The sequence below is a fragment of the Pelophylax lessonae genome, assembly GCF_965119305.1.
Source record: "Pelophylax lessonae genome assembly, chromosome: 11".
Taxonomy (NCBI): Eukaryota; Metazoa; Chordata; class Amphibia; order Anura; family Ranidae; genus Pelophylax; species Pelophylax lessonae.
Genome location: NC_138778.1, coordinates 5,280,361 through 5,299,420, shown reverse-complemented (window position 1 = coordinate 5,299,420; position 19,060 = coordinate 5,280,361). Strand labels below are relative to the sequence as shown.

Genomic DNA, 19,060 nt, shown 5'->3' with positions numbered 1-19,060 from the left:
AAGAAGGTTTCAGGGCACCTAAGAAAGTCCAGCAAGTAAGAAAGTCCTACAGTTGATTCAGCTGCAGGATCGGGGCACCACCAGTGCAGAGCTTACTCAGGAATGGCAGCAGGCAGGCGTGAGTGCGTCCGCACGCACAGTGAGGAGAAGACTTGGCCTGGTGTCAAGAAGGGCAGCAAAGAAGCCACTTCTTTCCAGTAAAAACATCAGGGACAGACTGATACTCTGCAAAAGGTACAGGGATTGGACTGCTGAGGACTGGGGGAAAGTTATTTTCTCTGATAAATCCCCTTTCCAATTGTTTGGGGTATCCGGAAAAACTTTGTCTGGAGAAGAAAAGGTGAGTGATATCATCAGTCCTGTGTCATGCCTCCTAAAACCATTCATGTGTGGGCCTGCTTCTCAGCCAAGGGAGTGGGCTCACCGCCATGAATAAAGAATGGTACAAAAACATCCGAGAACAACTTCTCTAAACCATCCAAGAACAGTTGTTTGACGGACAATGCCTTTTCCAGCATGATGGAGCACCTTGCCATAAGGCAAAAGTGATAACTTAAGTGGCTTGGGAAACAAAGCGTCAACATTTTGTGTCCATGGCCAGGAAAATCCCCAGATCTTATTTCCATTGAGAACTTAAGGTCAATCCTCAAGAGGCGGGTGAACAAAACAAAAAAACACAAATTCTGACAAACTCCAAGCATTGATTGTGGAAGAATGGGCGGCCATCAGTCAAGATGTGACCCAGAAGTTGATTGACAGCAAGCCAGGGTGAATTGCAGAGGTGTTGAAAAAGAAGGGTCCACACTGCAAATATTGACTCTTTGCATAAACTTCATGTCATTGTCAATAAAAGAATTTGACACTTATAAAAAGCTTGTAATTATACACTGCCTGGCCAAAAAAAATAAGGTGCCACCTGGAATTAACTAAGAAACTAACTAAACTAACCTGTTGGATATTACTGGATGTACCCAAAGAATGAGGCCAGCTGACTCCCTGAATATACGGAATGAGCAGGTTATTCCATCAATGGATTTTTTCTTCCCTGATGGCACGGGAATATTCCAAGATGACAATGCCAGGATTCATCGGGGCTCAAATTGTGAAAGAGGGGTTCAGGGAGGATGAGACATCATTGTCACACATGGATTGGCCACCAGTCCAGAACTTACCCCCATTGAGAATCTTTGGGACATGCAGGAGAAGGCTTTGCGCGGTGCTCCGACTCTCCCATCATTTGGTGAAAAATGAATGCAACACTGGACGGAAATAAATCTTGTGACATTGCATTATCCAAACAATGCCACAGCGAATGCGTGCCGTAATCAAAGCCAACGAAATATTAGAGTGTGGGACCTTTTTTTATTTTTTGGCCAGCCAGTGTACTTCAGGATACCATAGTAACATCTGACAAAAAGATCTAAAAACACTGAAGCAGCAGACTTAATATTTGTGTCATTCTCAAAACTTTTGGCCACGGCTGTAGCTAGTGTCCTTGGAACCGACCTTAACCATGCAATTCACTAAAATACAGGAGCTAAAAATGTGAATAAAAAAGATTTGCGCTGCCCACAAAGTGCTTATGATTTTTTTTTACCTGCACTTGAAAAGTAGCTGCAACCTGATGTTGCTATGAGTGATTTCACAACTTCAAATGCAGACAAATGTAAACTTCCACAAATATGTCCTTCCCTCCCCATTCTAGCACCCTAGCTACCCCAGCACTGACAGCTCATCTGATGCAGGATTTGACAGAAGCTCTGAGTTCTCACCAATGTTGGCCTGTCTTTGCTTATATAAAGTCATGGCCCGTTTCCAGCAGCGACTGTCTCACAGTTTATGTCGCGTCTACTTGAAGTTTAGACAAAAACCCCCGGGTGTCCGCTGGTGACATCACACTATGAGAGACAAATTACTCGTATAAACAGCAGCTAGAGACACCACAAGGTCTGCAGCATTGCCAAGGGTCCTGTGTATGATTTCACTGCTGTGAAAGGGGCGCTATGACTTTTTGTTTTTAACCAGTTCTGGACCGCCCTGCGCAGATATACTGTGGCAGAGCGGCCCTCCCTGCGTGAAATGACATACCTGTACATCATTTCGTGCACTGGGTCTGGGGGGTGCATGCACACCGCTGGCAGACCCGCTTCCGCTGTGATTGAACACAGCAGGAGCCAATCAGTGGGTCTGTCTGGCGGACCCAATGTTCACCGGCACCCCGCAATCATCCACGAGAGGGACAGAACAGTGATCTGTGAGAGGAGAAGATGGAGATCTTGTGTCTCCTCTAAGCAGGGACATGGATCTCTGTCTTCCCCCAGTCAAAGCACCTCCCCAACACAGTTAGAAAGCACTCCCTATGAGCACATTTAACCCTTTGATCTCCCCTGATGTTAACTCCCTTCCCTGCAAGTGTCATTAGTACAGTGACATTGCTTTTTTTTTTTTTTTTGTTTTTTTTTTTAGCACTGTATTAGTGTCACTGGTCCACAAAAAGTGTCCGATTTGTCCACCACAATGTCGCAGTCCAGCTATAAATCGCTGATCGCCACCATTACTAGTAAAAAAAAAAAATATTTAATAAATAAAAATTCCATAAATCTATCCCATAGTTTGTAGACGTGATAACTTTTGCGCAAATCAGTATGCACTAATTGGGATTTTTTTTTTACAAAAAATATGTAATAGAATACATATTGGCCTACATTGATGAAGAAATGTGATTTCTTTAATGTATATGTTTTATAGCAGAAAGTAAAAAAAAAAAAATTTTTTCAAAATTGTCGCTCTTTTTTTGTTTAGAGCGCAAAAAAAAAAAAAAAAAAACTGCAGAGGTAATCAAATACCACTAAAAGAAAGCTCAATTTGTGGGGAAAAAAGGACATCAATTTTTTTTTTTTACTTTCAATATCTCTTTTATTATAATTTTCCACAAAACAATAATAACATATACAAAAAGAAAAACAAAAAATATCATCAAAAATGTTGCAATAATATTATCGATCATAGCATTATACCTTGGAGAGAGAAAAAAAAGGGGGGGGGGGAAGGAATAAGAAAGGGGGGGGAACCTTCCTTCCAATTCAGTTTAATCACCAACCAAGAGGGTTTCTATATGTATATACCCATAGGCCACTCTAGGCCCATTATTTTCATCCCATCGTCACTAGACGTCAATCTTATAATAGAAAAAAAATTTTTTTTTTTGAGTGCAGTGTTGCACGACCGCCCAATTGTCAGTTAAAATAACGCAGTGCCATATCGCAAAAAATGGCCTGGTCATAAAGAGGGGAAAACCTTTCCGGGGCTGAAGTGGTTCATGAAAATCTTCATATGCATAGGGAGGCAGTCATTCTATGGCCTTAGGTGGTATATGTGAATTTTTTATACAATATACTGTGGAAAGGTCTCACTTGAGGCCACGGAAACTTACCTGAGCTCTTTGTAGAGGGATGGAAAAAATATAATCATTTTTTTTTTGTATATTACCATGTTTATTTAAAGAAGAATTCTAGATTTTGATCATAGAATATAGACGCGATAAGTTTTGCGCAAACCAATCAATATACGCTTATTGGGATTTTTGTTTACCAAAAATATGTAGCAGAACACAAATTGGCCTAAATTGATGAAGAAATTTGATTTTTTACCTTTTTTTTTTTATGTTTTATAGCGGAAAGTAAAAAAAATAGTTTTTTGTTTTCAAAATTGTCAGTGTTTTTTGTTTATAGCACAAAAAATAAAAAAAAGCTGAATCGATCAAATACCACCAAAAGAAAGTTCTATTTGTGGGGAAAATTATATAAATTTTATTTGAACACAGCATTGCAAGACAACTGTCAGTTACAGTGCTGTATCGCAAAAAATGGCGGAGGTCAAGTGGTTAAAGCGGTTGTAAACCCTAGAAACAAAAAAAAAAAAACCTGCAAGACAAAGGCATAATGGGCTAGTATGCATCGCATACTAGCCCATTATGTGTAACTTACCTTAGAACGAAGCCCCGACACGGACCCCCAGACATCGCTGCGGGCGCTGCCATGATCCCTCGCCATCTCTTCCGAGTTTGGCAGCTCCGGCGTGGTGATTGGCCGGAAGAGACGGCTCCGGCGCGATGATTGGCCGGAGCCGCGATGACGTCACTCCCGCGCATGCGCGTGGGAGTGATTTTCCGGCAAATTAATTGAAGGTCCCCCGGACCTTCAGAGCGCATGCGCCGCTCGCAAGAGCGGCTGCATGCACTGTAAATATCTCCTAAACCATGCCGGTTTAGGAGATATTATTTGTACCTACAGGTAAGCCTTATTATAGGCTTACCTGTAGGTAAAAGTGTCAAAAAGCGGGATACTACCGCTTTAACTCACTACTTGAAGAGTAAATCCACTTTTGTTGAGAAAACCCCTCCCTCCCGGCTGAAAGTGACTGAGGACATCGATTTATCAGCCCTTTTCTCTGTAGCCTCAGCTGCTCAGATGAATGAATAGAAAGCGCTCTGCTCATTCACAAACTGAAGCATAGAAATACTATGCTTCAGTGATGAATGGACACAGAAATAATAGGTACCGATTGCTCACTGTGTTCATTCAGGAAAGGAAGGGGCCAGCAAATTACATATATACCGGCTACTTTCCCCACTCTCCATCCTGAAACATCCCCCTGTGTGCAGCAGCTGCCGGCGGAAGAGGAAAGGAGGGAAGCCGGAAGAGCTGCAGGGGAAAATGGCACACAGCTGATGGAAGGGGCCGATGTGCTACAACCACTCTCCCTGCACTGCAGCCAGAGGGAGAAAGAGAAGCTGGATGTGCTGCAGGAGGAGGCAGAAGAGGCCTGTAAATTTTCCGTGGGGTCTCGGGAGACCCAGGCATCATGCTGACTGGTTCCCTTATCTTTGGACCTGGTTGCCCATTCACGTGTGTGAAGGAGAATAGGATCTCTTATTTCTGGTGTTGGGTGAGGTAACAGATCTTCTGCCTTATAGCTGGGAGTCCATCACACTCTCCCGGTTATAGGCAGCATCCTCTGGGAGCCTGAGGCACCTGATGCATACAGTTTATGATCTTCCCTTAATTGGGACACATCCGACAATGTTTATTCCTGTGATTCCCCCCCCCCCCCCTCGTTTTTTGGACATCTGTGAAACATATGCAGAAAATAAGCCCTGAAGAAGCGGATTTCCCACACCACGAAACATGTTGGGATACTCTATAGCTGCAGTTTTTTTTATGTCATTGTAGTGTATTGTGTCATTGTATACTACATAGGTCCTCCTACTTTTGCATACTTGCCAACTGTCCCGTTTTTGCCGGGACAGTCCCGGCAAATAGGAGCCTGTCCCAGGTAATTTATATTGTCCCTGGAAGCGCCCTTTAACCGGGCTGCCCGTAAATGTTACGCAGAAGTAGCGCAGCTGAATGGGAGAATTATTCCAACTCTGCTACTTTGGCCTTAAGTTTGAAATTCCCTTTTTTAAATTCCTGTAATTCTCTCTATATTGAGTAGACTCTATAATCTGAAGATAAATAGGCTGAGATTAATTATGCTGAGTGGGCGGAGCTTCAGGGAAGTGGGTGTGGTAAGTAATTGATAGCTGTGCTGCAAAATATCCCTGGAAATTTTTTTCAAATATTGGCAACTATGCTTTTGGGACCTTGTTTCTAACCATGTATATGTCTTTATATGATCAATAAATATATTTTTGTACTTTTTAATCTAAATATATGTATTGCTTTTATATACCATTTGGGAATTACCATTTAAAGGCCCATTTTTTCGGTGGTATAAGACGATTCCCTCTTCCCCTCCTCTCCTTTTTTGATACATACATACAGGGCTGGTTTCTCCCAAATTGTTTGACTCATATTTCTTTACCATAACTTTATACCATTGAGGCAGAAAAGGATCGGTGTCTGCAATAAGACAGAACTCAGCAGGTCCCCAGGCCCCCATTTTGAACTGATGGGGTCTGGGCCCAGTACAGGAAGGGCTGGCTGTACTGCCTTATTAGCGGATCTGCCTGAGCCTACTGGAAACAATGGATTCCGGCTTGTTATAGCATTGAGCATGCGGTGTGAATGGGCCTTTAATAATGTTATATTTAAATCTTATTAAACACCCATATCATCAGCCTTCACCCGTGCAGCATAGTGGAAGTGGTACATTAGCAATGTTCTGGGTAACAGTAAAAATTGACTTTCCATTACACTACGGTTGTATTGACAGCTCCAGAATGGCTGCTCAGGGAAAAGCTTGGTATTCACGTTGGTTTCAAACAATCTTATTTACAAAGTAAAGACATCGACAGATAAAAATACAGAGTCCCGACAGAGAGGAATTTAAACACAGACAAACCTGGCAACTGTTCCTTGTTCCCCAAATCCTTCAACTTTTTTGCAGATCTTTAGACCTAGGATGGCCATACATGTGGCACTTGATCTGATCGAGCCGGTACAAATTATCTCAAACAAGCGATTCATCATGGATCAAGATGCACAACACACACTTTTTTTGTACTGTAGTTTGCAAACGACTGTCATTTGAAATTCTGATCGGTCATCAATGTAAATGAATAATTCAAACTCATCATTTAATTGATCTGCATTATGATTGGTTCTTTAGATCTGCCTTTTTCAACCAGGGTGTCCAGGCAACTTGGAGTGCCTTGAGGTTTTTTCAGGGGTGCCTTGGCAAAATGCCTAAATAATGCTCCAAAATTGTATACAAGCCGGTGGGTGGATGAAATCTGCCTTTTAGTTGCATAAAGCCACAAGTTTTCATTGTGCACCATTACAACCTTCTAGCTGCCAACCCCCTAACCACAAATGACATCATCAGTTGATAAGGAGGATGTTACATAGTTACATAGTTTGTGAGGTTTAAAAAAGACATCAGTCCATCCAGTTCAACCTATGATGTGTGCGTGTGTTTGTTGTTAACCGTAGATTGTATACCCCTGTATGTTGTACATTGTATACCCCTGTATGTTGTACATTGTATACCCCTGTATGTTGTACATTGTATACCCCTGTATGTTGTACATTGTATATCCCTGTATGTTGTACATTGTATACCCCCTGTATGTTGTACATTGTATACCCCTGTATGTTGTACATTGTGTACCCCTGTATGTTGTACATTGTATACCCCTGTATGTTGTACATTGTATACCCCTGTATGTTGTGGTCTTTAAGGTGTCCATCTAATAGTTTTTTGAAACTATCGATGCTCCCTGCTGATACGACTGCTTGTGGAAGAGAATTGCACATCCTTACTGCTCTGACAGTGAAGAACCCCTTACGTATTTTAAGGTTAAACCGCCTTTCCTCTAGTTTTACTGAGTGGGCACGTGTCTTATTGTATTCCCTTTCTCTGAATAGTTTGTTCCTTATGCTAGGGTCGCCAGTACAATATTTGTACATTGATATCATATCCCCCCTCAATCGTCTCTTCTCCAGAGAGAATAGGTTCAGTGCTTGTAGTCTTTCCTCATAGCTGATGTCCTCCATTCCCCTAATTATTTTTGTTGCCCTTCTCTGGACTCTCTCCAGTTCCAGCACATCCTTCCTGAGGACCGGTGCCCAGAACTGGACTGGATGTGTCGGTGCATATCATCTTTGTTTGACCCTCCCTTGCCTCTCTCCATCAGCTCTGGGGTCTCATTAGGAAGAGAAACATTGAAATACTAGTCAGTAGAAGTTTGCAAAAGTGTATTTGCTTTGGAAGACAAAAACACCTTTAACATCGGGTGTCCTACATGTATTGATGTTGCTGCATTATGAAAAATTTTCAGAATAGTTTTTACATTTTAGAATGGGGCACCTCAAGACTATCTATAATTTTGCAGGATTCCTCGAGATTGTCCATCATTTTAAGGGGTGTCTTAAATGAAAAAAGTTTGAGAAACACTGCTTTAGATTCACACACTAAATATTTGTTCTAGAGATCAGAAGCAAAATTCCACCGTGACTGATCGCCATGGGAGAGTCAATATCGATCAAGAGCTCTCCAAAATTGTGATTTATATTCGATCATTGTAGTCAGATTGAATGATCAACTGAATGATCATATTAAGACATGTGTGATCACCATAAGGCTGGCTTTAAACAGGCCCCATATCAGAAAGCTCTTAATTTCAAGCTTGGTGATAATTGGCCGTTATACCAAATTTTTAACCACTTTCTGCCCAATGGTTGTTTATAAACAGCATGGAACTCAAGTGGTTAAAAAAGCTCATGACTTTAGTAACAGCCGTGAGCTTGGTATGGTTTTTTTCAGCCAACTCTCAGCTATAAAGTAAAAGTGATCCAGGGAGCTTTAGAGCCACCCGATCACTTGTAGGGTACCCAGAATGAGTTGCTCAGTTCCCCCTCTCCGAGGTTTTTGGGGCTTTCTCACTAATCCAGGGAGCCCAGGACCATGGTAAATGATGTCCGGATAATGAGTGACAGCTCTGTGGTATATGAACCCAGGAGGTACTCTGAGCATTTCTGGATTGAGGACTGTCAGCATCCGGGTACTTGGCGGCGCAGAATTCAAAGAAATGGAGACCCGGTCATACAGCGGCGGTGCGGCGGTGAAGGTAGAATGCCTGGGTCTCCCGGTGGGACAGGAGACCCGGACGAGCCGCGGAAGGCGGCAGGAGGGGGGGACGTCCCCTCCCGCTCCTTGGAAAGACAGCTGACCGTCGGCTATGGACACCTGTACCGGGGTGATGCCTCTAGCTGCAGGCATCACCCCGGTACATGCACTTTCTCGAAATATCGGCAGTATCGGTAAATCAAAAGGCAGATTCTGATATATCGGGCAAAGTGCATATCGGCCCTCGACATATCGCCTTTGCCGATAATCGGTCAACCCCTAGTTTCCTGGGACCTAAAAGTTCTTTCAAAGATTCCCCCATTTAAAAAAAAATCTTGAGAACGTCTGATCTAACTCTTGTATGTTCTCTGGAAGTCTTTTAGTAAAGATCAGATTTTTTGCAACTGGCAATAAAATAACTTTTCTTCCCAACTGCAATGCACATGTTTCCTATGACTGTATGATCATTAGAGAAATCCTAAACCTTTTGAAGGATCAGAGCCTTTCATGACTGATGTGGCACATTGCTTTAGTACTACCGCTACCAGCAAGATACTACAACTCTTATCAATGTAGAGGAGGGCCCATCCAGCCCTGAACACTTGCAGCAATTCCAGCCTCTCAGAAAAGGCTTTATACTCATTAAATCGCCAGCCTGATTGATTCTTTCAGCAAAAGCTTTCAAGAGCTGCACTAAAAAAAGACTGTTAAACATCCAGAAGAGGAATTTCTGTGAACAATACACGTCTTCGTCATTTTACTGCTGATACAAAGCACCACTGACATTATGAAGACCGTATTAAACAGATCTGCTTACAAGGACAGTTCAGTGTTCCGATCTCACACTTTATGGCTGCGATAGAAAAAGAACGCATTTATAGCTGCAAATATGAGCTTGATATTTTATTTAAGTCTCACTGGGCGCCGAGGCGATAAAATCACTGCGCAATTTCACTATTATTTTCAAAATCCTGCCGACAACAGTTTTGTCCTGAAAAAAACAGTAAACTGAACTAAAAACAACTCTTTGTTTTAGAACTTCTAACAACGTTCACAGATACGTGTGAGGCCTCATACACATGGATGTCTGGAGGGGGGGGAATCCCATCACTTTACCATACCCAGAGCCGCAGGTGCCCCAAACAGCCCCCAATTCAAGTGTAATAGCTGAAATACATCACCTTCGCGTTTCGGGAAATACGACATACGTGCCAATCCAGAGGCCATCAGCGTTCACAGGAGTATGGCCACATGTAGCCATTTACTTGTATTGGTGGCTGTACATGCAGTAGCGTCACTAGGGTTGGTGTCACCTGGTGCGGTAAAACATGGTGTCACCCCTCCCCCCTTGAGGGGGGGGGGGTGAGGTGACACCATGTTGTCCTGCTGCTACTCTTAACACAAATCCCCCCAAAATCCCCCCTCCTAGCACAAATCCCTCAATAACCTGTCCTAGCACAAATCCCCCCAATCCCCTCTTTTAGCACAACCCCCCCCCCCCTCCTAGCACAAATCCCTCCAATCCCATCTCCTAGCACAAATCCTCCCTCCTCGCACAAATTTCCCCCACCCCCCCTAGTAGCACAAATCCCCCAATACCCTCTCCTAGCACAAATCCCCCCAATTCCCTCTGTTAGCACAACCCCCCCCTCCTAGCACAAATCCCTCCAACCCCCTCTCCTAGCACAAATCCCCCCTCCTCGCACAAATACCTCCAATCCCCTCTCCTGGCACAAATATCCCCCCCCCCCTCCTGGCACAATCCCCTCCTCCTAGTATAAACCCCCCCTCCCAGCACAAATCCCCCCAATCCCCTCTTATAGCACAAATCCCCTTCCTATACAAACTTCTCATCTCAGGACCAATGATTGTTACCCCCCCCCCTCCTTTCATTGTGTGATGTTCCCCTGGCCTGTGAGCTCCCCCCACCCCCAACATACAGGTAGAAATGCAGGTAGAGAGGCGGGTTGTGCTGTGTTCTCTCACTGCTGTCAGTGGAGAGCTCTTCCATACAACAGATGACACAGGATCGGGCTGTAAACGGTTTGATTACCCCACCCCTATCTCCTCCTATGACCTCCCATCTCTCGGCAGCAGGGAATGAAGCAAACACTGTAAGATGTAAGAGTGATCATGTGTTATATGCTTTATGGAGGATCGCTCCGCTGACAGGAATTTTTCCTATGGGAGTATCTCACCAAAAATGACATTTTTGTTGCAGGGGATGCCCAAAATCTGACTTGTATCTTAGTGCAGACTTCTAGGAAAATCACAAAGCCAATCACACAAGCAGAAATATTACATTTCTGGGGGTTGGTTTGCATACCATCTGTGTACAGAGCGCCTCCTGGTGGCCATATTACATTTTACAGAAAATTACAGCAGCTGCAGATTGAAAAGGAAAGATAGTTTTTAATAACATTAAATTACAATATTACTTGTGTAGCAATCAAAAACACTGTATATATATTTTTCTTTTATTTGCTATTTTTTTTTGTAATAAGTTACCCTTCAAGTGAAGGTTCCAGAATTCTGATATGGGGTAATGGGCCAGAGGTCAGCTGAGTATTCGATAATACCACCACAATATCACCTTTAAATTAAAGTATATCTAATGCCAAAACATATACAGTATCTCACAAAAGTGAGTACACCCCTCAAGTTTTCGTAAATATTTTATTCTATCTTTTCAGGTGACAACACTGAAGAAATGACACTTTGCTACAATGTAAAGTAGTGAGTGTACAGCTTGTATAACAGTGTAAATTTGCTGTCCCCTCAAAATAACTCAACACACAGCCATTAATGTCTAAACCACTGGCAACAAAAGTCAGTACATCCCTAAGTGACAATGTCCAAATTGGACCCAAAGTGTTAATATTTTGTGTGGCCACCATTATTTTCCAGCACTGCCTTAACCCTCTTGGGCATGGAGATCACCAGAGCTTCACAGGTTGCCACTGGAGTCCTCTTCCACTCCTCCATGATGACATCACAGAGCTGGTGGATATTAGAGACCTTGCGCTCCTCCGCCTTCCATTTGAGGATGCCCCACAGATGCTCAATAGGGTTTAGGTCTGGAGACATGCTTGGCCAGACCATCACCTTTACCCTCAGCTTCTTTACCAAGGCAGTGGTCGACTTGGAGGTGTTTGGGGTCGTTATGTTGGAATACTGCCCTGTGGCCCAATCTCCGAAGGGAGGGGACCATGCTCTACTTCAGTATGTCACAGTACATGTTGGCATTCATGGTTCCCTCAATGAACTGTAGCTCCACAGTACTGGCAGCACTCATGCAGCCCCAGACCATGACACTCCCACCACCATGCTTGACTGTAGGCAAGATACACTTGTCTTTGTACTCCTCACCTGGTTGCCGCCACACACGCTTGACACCATCTGAACCAAATAAGTTTATCTTGGTCTCATCAGACCACAGGAGATGGTTCCAGTAATCCATGTCCTTAGTCTGCTTGTCTTCAGCAAACTGTTTGCAGGCTTTCTTGTCCATCATCTTTAGAAGAGGCTTCCTTCTGGGATGACAGCCATGCAGACCAATTTGATGCAGTGTGCGGCGTATGGTCTGAGCACTGACAGGCTGACCCCCACCCCTTTCACCTCTGCAGCAATGCTGGCAGCACTCATATATCTATTTCCCAAAAGACAACCTCTGGATTTGACGCTGAGCACGTGCTCCTTTGGTCGACCATAGCGAGGCCTGTTCTGAGTGGAACCTGTCCTGGTAAACTGCTGTATGGTCTTGGCCATGAGGTGCCATGTTGAACTTCCAGTGACCAGTATGAGAGAGTGAGAGCGATAACCCCAAATTTAACACACCTGCTTCCCATTCACACCTGAGACCTTATAACTCTAACGAGTCACATGACACCGGGGAGGGAAAATGGCTAATTGGGCCCAATTTGGACATTGTCACTTAGGGGTGTACTCACTTTTGTTGCCAGCGGTTTAGACATTAATGGCTGTGTGTTGAGTTATTTTGAGGGGACAGTAAATTTACACTGTTATACAAGCTGTACACTCACTACTTTACATTGTAGCAAAGTCTCATTTCTTCAGTGTTGTCACAGGAAAAGATAGAATAAAATATTTACAAAAATGTGTACAGTAATCCCCCGCTACATCGCGGTTCAGTTTTTGCGGTCCCGGTAATTCACGTTTTTTTTTGTAATGTTATTTTACTATATAAATCATTAAAAATGAAAGATTTTTGTGTTTTTCATAGCTCTTGCTCTGTCTCTAAGTATCTTTTATGTGTTTAAATGAGTTTCTATTGTTTTAAAAGTGTGTTTAAAGACCTTAAAATGCTTCTACACGTACAGTGACAGTAAAAAAAATCATGCCTACAATGCATTTTAATAGGGTTTTTCTATTTCGCGGAATTTCACTTTTCGCAGCTGGGTCCGGAACGTAACCCCCGCAATGGAGGGGGGTTTACTGTAGTCTTTTTTGGGAGCTACTGTATATATATTTTTTTCTGGATAGAGAGGTGAAGGCTTGGGACCCCAGTGAGCTTCTTTTTGTCTCTAAGGCTTCAGGTACACTAGGAGCTCCTAAACTCAACTCCATAAAAGCCTATAGGGTTGATTTACTAAAGGCAAATAGACTGTGCTTTTTTCAAGGGCATTTGCTCCAGAGCTTAGTAAATGAGGGAAAGCTTCACTTTCCCCCAGTTTGTAGACACGATAACTTTTGTGCAAACCAATCAATGTACACTTATTGGGATTTGGTTTACCAAAAATATGTAGCAAAATACAAATTGGCCTAAAATGATGAAAACATTTTATTTTTTTATTTTTTTTTGTTATTGGTAATGTTATATAGCAGAAAGTAAAAAATATTGTTTTTTTTTTCAGAATTGTCGCGTAAAAAATAAAAATCGCACAGGTGATCAAATACCACCAAAAGAAAGCTCTGTTGTTTGTGGGAAAAAAGGACATCAATTTTTATTTGGGAACAGCATCGCACGTCCGAGCAATTGTCAGTTAAAGTAACGCAGTGCCAAATCGCAAAAAATGGTCTGGTCATTAAGGGGGAAAACCTTCCAGGCCAGAAGTGGTTAAATAAAAATTCACCTGTAAAACGTTCCATAAAAGCTGAACTTGTTTACCCACTTCCTGTATGCCGCATCATGTATATATACGTAATTCCGGACTTCCACCCCCAGCGGGCGCAAGTGTGCCACCGCTTCTGCTGTGATAATTCACAGCAAATGTTGATCTGCGGATGCCGGGTACTTTATGTCCTCCGGCACCCACCGATTGTCGGCAATACACAGCAAACTGAGATGTGCCTATATAAACAAGGCATGTCTGAGTTCTGACAGAGGGGAAGGGATGTATTCTGTGTCTCTGCAAAGCAGGGACTAGGATCGATCTCTTCCCCTAGTAAAAGCAGCACACTGTTTACACAAAAACACTGGCTAGGTACACATTAACTCCTTCCCTGCCAGTGTCATTAGTACAGTGACAGTGCATATTTTTAGCACTGATTACTGTATTAGGGTCACTGGTCCCCAAAAAGTGTCAAAAGTGTCAGTTAGTGTATGATTATCCGTTGCAATATCACAGTCCCACTATAAGACGCTGGTCGCTGCCATTATTAGTATTAATAATAAAAAAATATACAAAATAAAAATGCCATAAATATATCCCATAGTTTGTAGACGCTATAACGTTTGCATAAACCAATCAATATACGCTTATTGGGAATTTTTTTTTTTTACCAAAATCAGGTAGCAGAATACATATTGTCCTAAATTTTTAAAGAAATTCGATTTTTTACATTTTATATTGGATATGTTTTATAGCAAAAAGTAAAAAACATTGTTTTTTTTTATTGTCGGTCTTTTTTTTGTTTATAGCGCAAAAAATAAAAAAACACACAGGTGATCAAATACCGCCAAAAGGAAGCTCTATTTGTGGGGGAAAAAAAAACATTATTTCATTAGGGTACACAACCGTGCATTTTTCAGTTAAAGTAATGCAGTGCCGTATTGCAAAAAATGGCCTGGTCACGAAGGGGGCAAATCTTCCGGAGGTCAAGTGGTTAAATAAACTAACTTGTAAATTTGTTTTATGTGGCCTCCTAATAAATAAATAAATAAATAAAAAAAATAAAAAAAATAAAGAAAAGTTAGTTATTTCCTAAAATGTCTCAAAATATTTGCAGAGAGGTAATACACCTCTGTTTTTCTGCAAATATTTTGGGAATGAATTTCTTTACTGCAGTTTTGGGGAAAAAATTGTTATTCTGAAGTACGCTTCTTTTCTTTTTTTTTTTATTTGACCATTAAGCTTACATTTTTATTGAACAGATATGATAAAATCCAGATACAAAAATATATAGTAACTTCAGTGGTAGAAGAGTATACATCCTGATGTATGCAATGAAGGGAAAGCACAGAGGAGAGTGCAGTAAACGATCGCAGAATTGTATGGCATGTAACCCCAGTTGCCCAAAAAGTGATGAGCGATCCTTCGGGGGGGGGGGGGGGGTTAATATGTATTCTAGATATCTTTGGGGGTCTGAGGATAATTGGGGCAAAGTACCCCCCTCTAAAATTGAATGTTATATTGGGAGAGGCGCCTATCAAGAGAACCCTCCTCCAGCCTTTTTCAAGGCAAACAAGACATGTCCTACTAAAATAAAGGACTGGAAAATAGAAGCCTAAAGTTTTTTTTTTTGGGGGGGGGGGGGTTAGGTAAATGCAAAACTGTGCTCTGATTTTTCCCAATTGGACTGGCACTGTAAACAATCTTTATTATATTATTCTGTTTGGGGTGAATGTGAACCCCAACAACCTAACTCAAACCAAAGTGTCCCAATAGAATGAGGCTTCATTCACAGGTTGCTGTTGGGCTGCACTGCACTGCAATGTAAATCACATTATTCTCTATGGCGCTTGCTCTTAGCACTGATCACTGTATTACTGTCACTGGTTCCCAAAAAGTGACAAAAGTGTCAGTTAGTGTCCAATTATCCCTTGCAATATCGCAGTCCCACTATAAGACGCTGGTCAACACCATTATTAGTATTAATAATAAAAAAATCTACAAAATAAAAATGCCATAAATAAATCCCATAGTTTGTAGAATCTATAACGTTTGCATAAACCAATCAATATACGCTTATTGGGATTTTTTATTTTTTACCAAAAACAGGTAGCAGAATATATATTGTCCTAAATTTATAAAGAAATTATTTTTAGGGCAGCTGCAGAGCAGTTTTTGAAATGTTACAAGAACTTCTTTGGGGCAGTTACAGAGTGATTTTGGCCTCACCAACTCAAATGGAAACACCAAAAATGTGTGTAAAATGCACGTATAATGCACCTTTTAGTGCATTTTTGTCTTTTTGTGTCTGGAAAAACACATGTATAGTTATAAAAAAAATGCATCAAAAACACAGGATGTCGCAGTACATGCACTGAACATCGCATTGTGCTGCAGCTGTACTAGTGCGATCCCAACGTAAGGCTAGCTTCACATCCATGCGTGTGCTGTTGATGCAGTTTTTGGTGTTCCAGCGTGTTTTTGATGCTTCCTGCATTTTTTCGATAGGAGGAGGAGACTGATTGTTAAACACAAAACCCTACAAATAATGCTTTAAAAACGCATGCATATGCATTTTATTTTTTATTTTTTTGCTTTTTTGACATGAAGTCTATGGAGCCAAAAACACACTGTTCTGTATGACAAAAAAAGTCCCTGCAGCTTTACGAGAAACGCATGGCAGGAGCGTGCACGGATGTGAATGGGACCCCTAGGAAATACTGTTAAATGGATTGCAGTGCACTGCTGCAGATCTGCAAACACACCAAAAAAAACGCATTAATGTCAACCTAGGTATGCGGTTTAAAGTGCGTTCGCAGATTTGCGTTTGCAGATTTGCAGAAACACACTACAGTCAGTTTAACATTTGTTCCCTATGGGTCCCATTCACATCCATACAGTTTCCATCGGTGCATTTTTTTTTTTTTTTATGGGAAGGTGCAGGGACTTTTTTTTTTAACGCAGCATGGCCCTTTTTTTTTCTTGCTCCATAGGCTTTAAAGCGGAGCCCCAGGCTCCTTACCTGTCCAGGGATCCTGCGATGTCTTCACAAGAGCCGATTTTTCCATGCTGCTGCCACCATTTTTTGTAAGGGAAACCTGCAGTGAAGCCTTGCGGGTCCACAGCCGGCTCCCTACTGCGGATGTGCGAAACGCGTTGTGTTTTGTGAATGGTGCGGCTGCAGGGGAAGAAGGAGGGGGCCGAATTTCCGGGTGGCTTGCCTTGGCCAAGTCACCAGGAAGCGGGAGCGGGTACCTGTCAAAATCCAGTACCCGTTACCCCCCCCCCCCCCGAAAGGTGCTAAATGTGGCAACGGAGGGGGGGGGAGGAGGAGGCAAACAAGCGGAGCTTTCCCTTTTGGGTGGAGCTCCACTTTAATGGAATTGCATCAAAGAAGCATGAGAAACTGATGTACACACATGTTTGGTGTGTTTTCCTGCTTGACAACAGGCACCTCCTCCTAGCAACAATAACACATCCCAAAAATGCATCAAAAACACACATGAAAAATTGCAAAATGTTCCAGAAAACTGGCCTCAAAAACGCATCAAGCGCACATGCATAGATGGGAAGCGCGCCGTAGATTTGATCAATAAAGCCACATGGCTAAAATAAAGATCCTTATGGGTTCAGTTGAAAATAAGGATCCTTATCCTAGCTTTGTGAATCAGATCTGGCTCTTCTCATAGTCCTCACATGGACCCCCATCATCCCCCCTGTGACGCTTGTTATACTGTTATGATTATTTATGTATCAATATTTGTATAATACAATATAATACAATGTATCAATGTACAGTGTTTATGTCCTGCTGTTGGCCAGTTGGGGGCAGCAGAGATCCAGCATCTCATACACTGATGATAGCTGATGCACATACAGAATGTTAGAATTGGATCTCACCTGTACCAGTCCAGTCCCTTGTCGTAGTTGCGATCGAAGAAGTGGGGTTCAGCTCCCACAGCCCTGATGTCGGGGTGCACCCTGAGGAACTCCAGCAAAGCCCGGGTCCCCCCTTTCTTCACCCCTATGATGATGGCCTGGGGCAGCTTCTTGCTCCCTTCCCCCAGTGGGGTGAGGCTACTGCCCCCCTCCTGGGCAGGGTATGGCACCCCAATATTGGGGAACAGGCGGCTCCACTGCGCCCCCTGCCGGAAGGTGCCCTGATGGTCCCTGATTTTCTGCAGCAGCTTTTTCCTCTTCACTGATTGCCAGAGTGCCAGCGGTGAGTCCTCATAGCCCCCCTCCTCCTCTGGGGCCCCTATGATGGGCCCTGGCATGCTCTGGCAGCGATCAGACAGACAGTAGAAGACATAGAGGGACATAATGAGGGAGCACAGCATCAACACAAACTTCCTGAAGATACTCCTGGACAGGGGCTCAGGCAGGACTGATGGGAAGGTCATGGTCGCCAACAGAGGGCTGAGGTCGCCATGTCAGGTGATCCTGGACCAGGGTGCCATGGCATCACAGCTGGGAATCAACTGAGAAAACAGGCAGCTGCCTATGAACCTACACCCACTGTGCCCCCTCCAGCATCCTAATAGCACATGTTGTGGCATCAAGACTGTAAGTTCTTGGGGTCAGCAGAAAGTTTCCAGCTGGAAAAAAAAAATGCACAAATTCATCAGGGTTGGCATAATGCAAAAAGTCTGTATTCATGACAATGCAAATCAGATGGCAGTCAATGGTCTCTGGTATCCTCTCAGCTGTCATTACCAGTCATGTCCTTGTTGGTATGATCCCTGTGCAGAGTATTATCCTGAGGACAGGGCACTGCTATGGTAAGCTGGGGGAGGCTACAGAAAAGGCTGCAGCTGTCCCAAAAATCCCCCCCGGAGCCCCTGCCAGCCCCCTGCCAGCTCCTCTTCAGCCAGCGCTTCTGTCAATGCTCATCACACGTGGGGACCAGCAGAGCAAACTTCTCAATGACATCACAGCACTCCAAGAGAAGAGGCTCCTCCAATAGGCAGCCAGGAGTGAGATCAATGGAATGTGAAGGGGCCAATCAGGAGAAGGGAGGAGGTGGGTTTACTTCACAGCCACTATCAAAGCTTCATTCTGCTAAATTACCAACCAAGAGGTGGCAGAAGATATTATATGTCACACCTGTGTCCTCTGCTACCTGTCCATCACCTCTTCCCCCTCTCTCTGCTCTATCCTTATCCTGTCTACTTGTTTGTCTTATATGTTCTCTCATCTGTTTGTTCTCTCTCTCTCTCTCTTTCTCTCTCTCTCTCTCTCTCTCTTACTCTCTCCTCCAGAGAGCCAGACCCAGGACTATGTATCCCATCCTACACCCCCCAGGACTACACATCCCCCCCCCCCCCCATAAACTTACCAACATTTACCAATTATGTATTTCTTTCTTTTTTCTTTCTTAATTTTCTTTCTTCCTTTCCTTCTTTCTTTCTTTTCTT

The 19,060-nt window shown here is 43.0% G+C and overlaps 1 protein-coding gene across 1 annotated transcript in view; it reads right to left on the bottom strand.

Annotated features, from left to right (window-relative positions):
• Window positions 1-18,728, bottom strand: part of LOC309566752 (heparan sulfate glucosamine 3-O-sulfotransferase 3A1-like) — a 138,400-nt gene extending 119,672 nt beyond the window's left edge. The window contains exon 1 of the mRNA XM_082272034.1: window positions 17,544-18,728. Coding sequence (XP_082128160.1) covers window positions 17,544-18,046 — 503 coding nt within the window. The 5' untranslated portion in view covers window positions 18,047-18,728. The remainder of the gene's footprint in view (window positions 1-17,543) is intronic.
• Between the last annotated feature and the right edge of the window lie 332 nt (window positions 18,729-19,060).